Source organism: Cannabis sativa, chromosome 6, assembly GCF_029168945.1.
Source record: "Cannabis sativa cultivar Pink pepper isolate KNU-18-1 chromosome 6, ASM2916894v1, whole genome shotgun sequence".
NCBI classification, from domain to species: domain Eukaryota; kingdom Viridiplantae; phylum Streptophyta; class Magnoliopsida; order Rosales; family Cannabaceae; genus Cannabis; species Cannabis sativa.
The window spans coordinates 41,341,298-41,351,806 of NC_083606.1; the positions used below are offsets into that span (position 1 = coordinate 41,341,298).

At 34.9% G+C, this 10,509-nt stretch overlaps 1 protein-coding gene across 6 annotated transcripts; it reads right to left on the bottom strand.

Moving 5' to 3' along the window:
* Positions 1–582: 582 nt before the first annotated feature.
* Positions 583–8,699, bottom strand: LOC115694778 (uncharacterized). Of its 6 annotated transcripts, none has more exons than XM_030621870.2 (9): positions 8,497–8,699; positions 7,979–8,035; positions 2,419–2,471; positions 1,906–1,957; positions 1,630–1,683; positions 1,472–1,531; positions 1,201–1,240; positions 1,005–1,049; positions 583–881 (listed from the first exon to the last, which is right to left on the bottom strand). In XM_030621870.2, exons 1-9 carry the CDS (start codon positions 8,606–8,608, stop codon positions 818–820), a joined length of 537 nt encoding a protein of 178 aa, XP_030477730.1. In that variant the 5' UTR covers positions 8,609–8,699; the 3' UTR covers positions 583–817. The 6 variants fall into 6 exon arrangements, with proteins under 6 accessions (XP_030477730.1, XP_030477728.1, XP_060973229.1 ...); XM_030621868.2 differs by having other exon boundaries at positions 2,419–2,498; XM_061117246.1 differs by lacking the exon at positions 1,201–1,240.
* Positions 8,700–10,509: the final 1,810 nt, after the last annotated feature.

A 10,509-nucleotide genomic window follows, 5' to 3' on the forward strand; every position in this document is an offset into this window, starting at 1 on the left:
TCTCAAAACCAATTGGCAATGGGAGGAGTAGCTCATTCATCATATATATCACAATTTATTTCTACACATTAACAATGTGGGACTAACTCTTAATATGTATTCCTCATTTTACCGAAATGGATGAGTGCGTTGTTTTCTTTAAAGAACTTATCTATGGTGTGAGGAAGTGGCGTACTCTGGAGATGGTATCTTCCAACAAGAATGGACTGCTATTTTGGTCATGGAGATGGTAATGTATCACATGTATATTTGTGTACACATAGACCGTTCTTGTCGACTCTACTTTAAAATTTTAGATTGGAATTAGTTGTTCAAATTGTATAAAATAAGAGTATAACTACTAATAACCGAAAAATAACAGACATACATGTATATGTTCTTTTTTTTTCAATTTTTAATTTTTTTATTTGTATGTGATGAACCCTACAATCTTTGGAATGAAAAAGTGCACCTAACAACTCAAGTCCTCTTCAATGCAAATTTGGATATATTATGAAATCAATAAATTTGCCGAGATGTTTAACTTCCATAACTGGGATATCACTTTCTTTTAATCATGTCAGATGTTAAAATCAGTGATTCTAATCCACATCAATTTCAAGTTATTCTATTATTTAAAATTACTTAATTAATATAAATATTTATTTGTCGTTTCGCAAACAATACTCTAATATTGTTTTATTAATAAACTCTTTAATTTTAAACTCTAATAATGTGTTTTAAATGGATTCACCTCTTGACTTTCTTTCGGATGTCAAATAAAAGCAGAAAATTGGGTTTGTATTTGTGCCAAAACAGCAGGCAGCTACTCCAAAGTTCATGTTGGTGGCTGCCATGTCCCTGGCTTGTATGTTTGCCCCGATCCTGTTGGCTCCGAAGACCTGAAGAATGAAACAAAAACAAAAGAATGGACGAAATAATAGAGCATCAAAAAGAATTTTTTCTCATATTTTGGATTGATTATTGCGTGCTTGCAAATTAGAAAACTTTATGAGTGAACCTACTCTGGGATTGGTCTTGAAGTATTTTTCTCACTCTTGTTGCCATTCCTATTAAAAAAAGTGAACAAAAATATGAATTAAGGTTGGCATGAGAGGACTTACATACATGTGTGGAATTTTAAGTTTAAACACTGGTAAAAGTACACATAGATAAAGCTCAGCAACTAAGCAAAGTACAATTGGAATATACAAGGCCCACCTTACTCCTTCCCCATCAGTTTGTTCCTCAACTTTGACACCTTTTTGAGCGAACAAGGAAAAAAATGCAGAATCAAATCTTTACTAGTCAAAATACTTAAATAATAATTTGATTAAAACTTGTTAAAAACTATTAGGATTGATGAACTACATATTATATGTAACTAGACTTGTGGAGATATGGGTATATTTAAAATAATAAATTATGTTCATGGCTATAACCAGAAACTTGGTGGAATGAGTGGGAAGAAGAAACAAAGAGAAAAAGATACCTTCTGAAAAACCTGGAAACTGCCGAATGAAACTACTCAGGTCTGGACCCGCTGCTTTACCTATAAAAGCAGAACATAAAGTTCAGTAATTGCATAACCAGAATAGCAGAGATAACAGTAGTAAGATATTCTACTTAGTAGTTGACCAATGCTGGCACCTTTCTGTGTACTGCCTTCTTTTAGTTTCCTTTCCTCTTCTTCTTTCTTCATAACTTCATGAAATAAAAAGAATAATGTTAAGCCACAACATAGCTGAAGAGAAGGTAGAAACACGTCTGATGTTGAAAATACAACTCCAAAAGAGAACAGACAGTTAAAGATAAGCTTAATAAAAGAGACAACGAATTAAGAAATAAATAGAAGTATGGTCATTAGATCAGAAGTCTCATTAGGAAAGAACTAATATTAACAAGTAAATAAAAAGGAACACGTACGAGCAACATTCAGACGCACGCGCTCACGCCTTGCTTCCATTTCTTCCCTTTCCTGAACAGGGAAGAAGGTGAACAATATTGCCAGTAGATGAAATCATAAAGCCAAGTTTATTATTTACTCCCAACTTGATCACACCATAACTTTAATCCAGTTTGATAGTTGAAACTTGCAGAAGGATTTTCTATCTTTCTGTACATTAATTACTAATATACAACAAGGAAAAATGAAGGTACTTCAAGACCTATAAGATTTTATTAATTTACCGTGATTGTTTGAATGAAAATTTTGGACATATTAAAGGAAGACAAATGTGTACAGTAGCAGAAAAACTTGTTTTTTTGTGACCTCCAGAGAAAACATTTCAGAAGAATGGAATTTTATAGATAAGGGTTGCTGAAAAATAATTCAGTTGATGAAATTCCTCGAGTCCTAGAACTCAATATCCAAAGTTTGGTCAATGAAATTTCTTTGTGCCTGTACATAAATGAATACCGACAGACTTTCCAGTTTACCTCTGACGTTGGAGCTTTCTTCCGCTGGCCGTTCAGCCAACATATCCATTCAACTACAATAATCAATAGGCAAGCATGTACTGAGTACAGGAAAAAGAAAATGTAAGCACAATAGTTATGATCCACATCTTGTTCTTTATCATTTTGAAACATATCACCTTCCAAGTTAAGGAGATTTAGTTTTGTTCATAATAGTATATTTTACTTTGAGCTTAAATTAGAATTCATATTGTTATGTTTGGCTACACATTTGAATTACCCTCACTCTTGGATCAAATCAACTTACTAGCTCGGACATGTCATAACAGAACTAATTAACATTCTGTTATGACAGTTATGTCACCAACACAGTCCAAGACCTATAAAAGGAACCCTCACCTATCGAGCTTCATTGACGGAGATTTAGACCAAGCTACAGAGAGAGAATTGAGAGAGATTGAGAGAAAAACCAGAGTTGAAAGAGAGAGAGACAGAGGGAGAGAGAGAGAGAGAGAGAGAGAGAGAGAGAGAGAGAGAGAGATGAGAATCTCTTTGTAATTGAAGCAAAGCTTCATTCGAGTATGTATGAACTGTTCTTCACAGTTCTTTGCTGTAATCTCTGGTGAATATTCTCATGAAATAAAGATCAAAGCCCAAAGGGCTGTTTCTGGTCGTGGAGTAGGCAGGATAACATATTGTTATTCTTGTTCGAAGCATGTAATCTCTCTCTTCATTTACTATTTTGTGCTTGATTGTTTTGGTTCTTATTGATTGTTGTGTGTTGTGTTCTATTTTGTGCTCATTGTTCTACTTTGTTTTTGTGATTGTAATTGTGTTCTTTGTCGAGTCATCCTCAATAATTGGTATCAGAGCTCCAGGTACGAGTTCACCAAGAACAACTCAAGATTCTTAACAAGATCAAGATTTCTGGACAACAATGACTTCAGCACGTTTTGAGGTAGAGGCACAAATGACTTTGGACTATGGAAAATTAAAATGAAAGCTCTACTGGTTTATCAAGGCATACATCAAGCTATAGACAAAGAAGAATTAAAAGAATTGGATGAAGATAAAAAGAAGATTGAGATTAAAGCACATAGTGCCATACTTCTAAGCTTGGGAGATGATGTTCTTAGAGAAGTTTCAGATGAAGGGACAACAATAGGGTTATGGGAGAAACTTGCTTCAATCTAAAGAAGTCCTTGGCCAACAAACTCTATTTGAAGAAGAAGTTGTATACCTTGAAGATGGATGATACAAAGAATCTCATAAACCATCTTGATGAATTCAAGAGAATCATCCTTGATCTCGACAACATAGGTGTTAAGATTGAGGATGAGGATCAAGGGATTCTGTTGTTGAGCTATTTGCCAAAATGTTATGAACATTTGGTGGATACCATACTATATGGGAAAGAAATCTTGATAATGTCAGAGGTTGAAGTTGCTCTGAATTCAAAAGAAATTCAAAAAAAAAATTAGAGGAAAGATTGGACAGCGGTGTGGGAATATTTGCAAGAAGCAAATCAAAATCAAGAGATACCAAGAATGGAAATCACAAGTCAAATAACAAAGGTAACTATTCCAAGGGTAGTAGCAATGGTCAAAGACCAAGATCGAGTTCCAGCACAAATTCAAAGGCAGGAAAACAATGCTACTATTGTAAGGAGGGTCATTTCAGAGATGAGTACAGAGCTCTCAAAGCAAAGCTTAGCAAAGAAAAGAAGAAGGATTCTGGAGATGCAAGTTGTGTTCTTGATGGATATGAGTCTGCTGATGCCCTGGTTGCATCAAGTCAAGCCACTGGTGATGAGTGGATTTTGGATTCAGGTTGTTCTTTTCATATGACTCCTAACAAACACTTCTTTTGCAGCTTTCAAGAACAAGACAATGGCTCAGTCTTGTTAGGTGATAACAAAGCCTGCAAGATTGCAGATATTGGTTTAGTACTAATCAAAATGCACAATGGTTTAGAAAGAACCATTAGAGATGTGAAGTATGTCCCTGACCTCAAAAGAAATTTGTTATCTATTGGTGCACTAACTCTTAAAGGCTGCAGCATCAAGATTGACAGTTCACTTAGAGTCCTAAAAGACTCTACAAAAGTGATGAAAGGGAATCTCCGAATTGGGATTTACTACCTAGCTGGTAGAACAGTAATTGGTAGGGTTGCAACAGCAGTTAAAAATGAAAGAATGGATCAGACAAAATTGTAGCATATGAGGTTTGGACATGTCAGTGAGAGAGGTCTACATGAGCTTGAGAAACAAGGCATACTGAAAGGTAAACTTGGTAAGAAACTAGATTTTTGTGAAAACTGTGTTTATGGTAAAAGCTGCATGTTGAAATTCACAAAAGCCAGGCACACAACAAAAGAAAAATTGGACTACCTACATTCTGATATCAGGGGTGCATCCAGAACAAAAACAATTGGTGGAGCAAGCTATATTCTAAGTATAGTTAATGACTATACAAGAAAGGCTTGGGTTTTCTTACTCTGTAACAAAAATGACTCATTTAACACCTTTGTCAATTGGAAAACTTTGATAGAAAACCAGACAAACAATAAAATTAAAATGTTGAGAATTAACAATGGCTTGGAGTTTTGTTTTGATGTGTTTAACAGCTGTCAAGAAACTGGAATAAGAAGGCACAAAACTGTTATCAAGACACCTCAGCAGAATGGAATAGCTGAGAGAATGAATAGAACCTTAATTGAAAGAGTGAGATGTATGTTGACAACTGCTGGTTTGGGAAAACAGTTTTGGGTAGAAGCCTTGAAAACTGCTTGCTATCTCATCAACAGGTGTCCCTGCAACACTGAATTTCAAAACACCTCAAGAACAGTGGACAGGCCATGCACCAGGAGTTGACCACTTATGAGTTTTTGGGTGCACTGCATATGCACACATTAGATAGGATAAACTAGAGCCAAGGGCTCTGAAATGATGTTTCATTGGATATCCAGATGGGGTAAAAGGGTACAAGCTATGGTGTTTGGAAGATGGTTTCAAAAAGTGCATCATAAGTAGGGATGTGATTTTCAATGAGAATGAAATGCCTATGAAAGAATCATACACAAAAAGAACACTTAGACAAAAATCACAGAAAGTGTGCAGGTTCAACTTGAAAAGACTCAAGATGATGACAGGCATGATGAAAAAGATCAAGGTGGATCTCAGGGGTATCAACTTGTTAGAAACAAAGAAAGGAGGGTGATCAAACCTCTAGAAAAATTTGGTTTTGTAGACTGTACTGCATTTGCTCTTGCTTCTGCAAAGGAAGTAGAATCCTCAGTTCCAAGCACCTACTATGAAGCTATCAACTGCAAGAATAAGGACCAATGGCTTGCTGTTATTGATGAAGAAATGACATCACTCAAGAAAAATAAAACCTGGAAGACTGTTACAAGGCCAACAGGACAAAAACTAATTGGCTACAAATGGATTTTTAAGGAAAAAGAACTGTTGGGTGAAGAGATCAGGTACAAAGCAAGGTTAGTAGCAAAAGGTTACAGCCAAAGAGAAGGCATAGATTTCAATAACATATTCTCTCCAGTAGTAAAACAGACCTCCATTAGAATCATGATGGCAAAAGTAGCAAAATTTAATAAATGGATCAAATGGATGTAAAAACAGCTTTCTTGCATGGAAAGCTTTAAGAAGAAATCTACATGGCTTAACCAGATGGCTACAAGGGTAACAAGCCAAACCAAGCTTGCCTTTTGAAGAAGTCTCTATATGGGCTTAAGCAAGCACCTAGACAATGGAATTTAAGATTCCATGAATTCATGACAGAAACTGGTTACTCAAGGAGAAACTATGATCCTTGTGTATACTATAACAGCACACCAATCTGGTTATTACTATATGTTGATGACATTCTCACCATTGGTAAGGAAAGACGAGATCAACAAGCTAAAACAGCAACTAAGTGCAAAATTCGAAATGAAAGACATGGGGGAGGCTAAAAGAATCCGAGAGATTGATATCAAAAGAGAAAGACCTACCAAAATACCCTATCTCAAAAAGATTATATTCAAGAGGTATTAGACAAGTTCTGCATGAGTGAATCAAAACCAGTCACCACACCTTTAGTACCTCATTTCAAACTTTCTCAATCCCAGGCCCCAAAGACAGAAGAAGATAAGGCTCAAATGGACACAGTTCCATATGCCTCTTGTGTGGGAAGTTTGATGTATTGTATGGTGTGTACAAAACTAGATCTTGCCTACAGTCTAAGCATGTTGAGTAGGTTCATTTCAGATCCTAAAAATGAATATTGGTCTGCTGTCAAATGGATTCTAAGGTATCTAAAATGCACAATGCATTTGGGACTTGTTTACAACAGTAACAACCGAACTATTGAAGTTGAAGGATTTGTAGACTCTGATTATGCTGGAAGCATTGATACTAGAAGGTCTATAACAGGGTATGCATTCACAGTCTTAGGTGGATGCGTGGGTTGGAAATCCAATCTTCAAAAGGTGGTAGCACTATCCTCAACAGAAGTTGAGTACATTTCTGCCACAGAAGCAATCAAAGAGGCAATTTGGTTAAGGGGTTTCGCATCAAAATTAGGCTTAAATGCAAAAGACATTGTAGTACACTGTGACAACCAAAGTGCACTACATTTAATGAAGAATCCTATGTTTCATGAAAGATCTAAGTACATAGACATTAAGCTACACTTCATCAGAGATGTGACTGCAAAAGGTGAAGTCCAAGTGATGAAGATTAGAACCAAAGAAAACCCAAAAGGCATGCTAACCAAGTATGTTCCCTTAGCAAAGTTCAGACTAAACATACTTGACTGCTAAGTTTTTCCAAGACCAGAACAGCTCTTTCTCAAGAGGGTGTTTGCAACTCAAAATGTAGAGCCAAAGATGGATGATTTGTTATGTTTGGCTACACATTTGAATTACCCTCACTCTTGGATCAAATCAACTTACTAGCTCGAACATGTCATAACAGAATTAACTAACATTTTGTTATGACAATTATGTCACCAACACAGTCCAAGACCTAAAAAAGGGACCCTCACCTATCGAGCTTCATTGACTGAGACCAAGCTACAGAGAGAGAATTGAGAGAGAATGCGAGAAAAACTAGAGTTGAGAGAGAGAGAGAGAGAGAGAGAGAGAGAGAGAGAGAGAGAGAGAGAGAGAGAGAGAGATGAGTATCTCTTTGTAATTGAAGCAAAGCTTCATTCGAGTATGTATGAACTGTTCTTGACAGTTCTTTACTGTAATCTCTTGTGAACATTTTCATGAAATAAAGATCAAAGCCCAAAGGGCTGTTTTTGGCCGTGGAGTAGGTAGGATAATATATTGTTATTCTTGTTCGAACCACGTAATTTCTCTCTTCATTTACTGTTTTATGCTTGATTGTTTTGGTTCTTATTGTTTGTTGTGTGTTGTGTTCTATTTTGTACTCGTTGTTCTACTCTGTTTTTGTGATTGCCATTGTGTTCTTGGTCGAGTCATCCTCCACACATATTGCTACTCAGAAAAGACAAAGAACCAAACTAACCAAAGCAGAAAGCTTGAAGAGAAAGATTGAAGGATATTAAAATCTGCCTACCTGGAATAGAAGTTGGATCATCTTCACCCTTAAATATCACCCATCTTTTTTCTTTCACTACAACATGATGAAATTTGACAGAGAGAAACAAAAACATTAGAGGTTGTTCAACTACAAATTTTCAAGTCAATTCTCCATAGTTAGTAGAATTAGAAATTATGGCCCATTTATAAAGTTCAATATTACTACCAGAGAAAGAAACAATCAATTTGACATTTTTTTTCTTTTTTTCTTGTTTTTCAGCCAACACAAGAGTGCAATATATGACTGTTTTATAAAACCCAAGTAAGAAAACAATTAAATTCAATCAAAAAAGAAAAATCTAATTCAAATCCTGTAGCCAAACCAACTTTTGATTGGAACCAAAATGTTAGAGCATGTAGGCCAAGAAACCCAGTTTACAAATGGAAATATTGCTCATAATAAACTTCAAACAAGAACAGAGGGAAATCTGAAGAAAATCCAAGAAGCAAATTTGCAAGTAAATAAAGAACAACCAATACGTAAGACCCACTTACATACACCATCAATCTCCTCTTTTCTGGCAAAGTAACGGTTCCCAGCTTTGTCGACACCCATCTTAGTCCTGTTGCTGAAGAACCCAGCAACCCTCGAAAACAGCTTCGACATTTTGTCTTCCTTCCGATGCTAACTTTGCTTCACCAAACATTTTCTTCTAACATGTAACATCCTATCAAAAAAAAAAAAAAAAACATTTTCTTCTACAGCAAAACTCTAACCAAACGACATGTCGTTTCGTTACGATGTGAGTGACAAGTGACAACAAGTTGTTTAGTTATGATATGAGCGAAAGTCGTTTCATTGGTATCTGGAAGCGAGAATGCTCTCATAAATAGTTGATGCAATTTTTTTTTATTTTTAAATAAACATAGTCATATATTAAATAGGGCTGAGATGTAAAACCCTAAACTTGACACTGGTATACGAATGTGGGACTGGGTAAAATTCTTATGGGACCTAAGCAAAAAAGGCATAAATGAACAGGAAGCTTTTCTCTATGCATCGCTGATCATTGACACAATATGGCGGACAAGGTACATAATAATTGTTCAGCAGATATTGTTAAATGTATTGACACTATTCAATTTTCTTTTGCAGATCATCATGCTCACTTGCTCCCTTGCCCCATACCGTGTCTGACGGAAGTTTGGCGCCCCCCCCCCCCCCCCCCCGCAGGATTGGTTGAAGCTGAATCGCGACATCAGAGGGGTTGGACAGCATGTGTGCGGCTCTGGTTGCAAGGGATCACGTTGGCAAGGTGATCTGGGTGGTTACTTCTAAGCTGGAATTTTCTAACGCTCTCTGTGAGGAAGCAATGGCGTGCTGTCTGGCCCTTCAGGAAGCTAAAGTTCGTGGTGTCAAGTTTCTTATTTTGGAGAGTGATTCGAGGGTAGTGATCAATGCTCTTAATAGGAAGGAGTCCCGATGGGAGCTTAATAACTACGTCTCTTTTTGTAAAATCACCTCCCCTTTCTTTATTGGATGTATGTTTGCATTTGTTAGTAGACGATGTAATTTTATGGCCCATAATGTGGCCAAGTGGGCTTTTTTCCATCAGAGGTTCGGCTCTGTGCCTTTATCCTCTATGCCCGAAACTATATTTTGTAATGACCACGAGGTCTGACCGTTTTTTAATCTAATACATGTACGCTTTTCTTCAAAAAAAAAAAAGAAAACTATGTTAGTAAAGCCACTAAGGCTAGCTTAGTGGTGAGGGAGGGATGGGAAAAAGGGAGAGGTCATGGGTTCGAACCTAGGACCTTGAAATTATTAAGCTGTTAACAGATTGTAAAATACCATTACGCTACACTCAAAAAAAAGAAAACTATGTTAGTAAATGTTCCATTTCTAAAAAATTAAGAAAATAGCCAAATATAATAAATTAACTAATAAGAATTATAAAAATACATTTATCACATATTTTTTGAAAAAAAAAATAATATAATAATAAAATTAAGTTATATAATTATTTTTAGTATTGCATATTATTATATTGTAACAAAAATGAATAAATATATTAGATCATTAAATATATACAACAGTATTTGATATATCGTAATACTGAAAATTAATATACCGTAATAATAAAATTATATACCACAAAGAAATTATAACAATACTACATTAATACTCAAAATATATATATTATGCTAACAAAATTATATATACCACCATTAAAATATGAATACATACAAAAAAAAATTATATATAATAAAATAGAAATTAAATATCATCTTAAATAAATGATATATTATAGATAAAAAAAACCATATACCATACAAGAAAATGTATATACCTACAATAAAAAATAAAATAATATAATATAATATTATTTAAAAAATTATATATATAACATATTAACAAAATTATATATCACCTTTATGTATAATAAAATAAAAACTAAACATGCATTATCTAAAATAAAATGATATACTATACAATAAAATTTATATCATATAACAGAAAAAATATACCTTACAATAGAAATATATATAATAATAACAATAAAT

Coding starts and splice junctions, on each gene's coding strand:
- LOC115694778 (XM_061117245.1), bottom strand. CDS start 8,608: ATGTCGAAGCTGTTTTCGAGGGTTGCTGGGTTCTTCAGCAACAGGACT. Junction 8,036..8,496: donor AGAGGAGATTGATGGTGTAT/GTAAGTGGGTCT, acceptor ATCATGTTGTAG/TGAAAGAAAAAAGATGGGTG. Junction 1,532..1,629: donor AGAAGGCAGTACACAGAAAG/GTGCCAGCATTG, acceptor CTGCTTTTATAG/GTAAAGCAGCGGGTCCAGAC.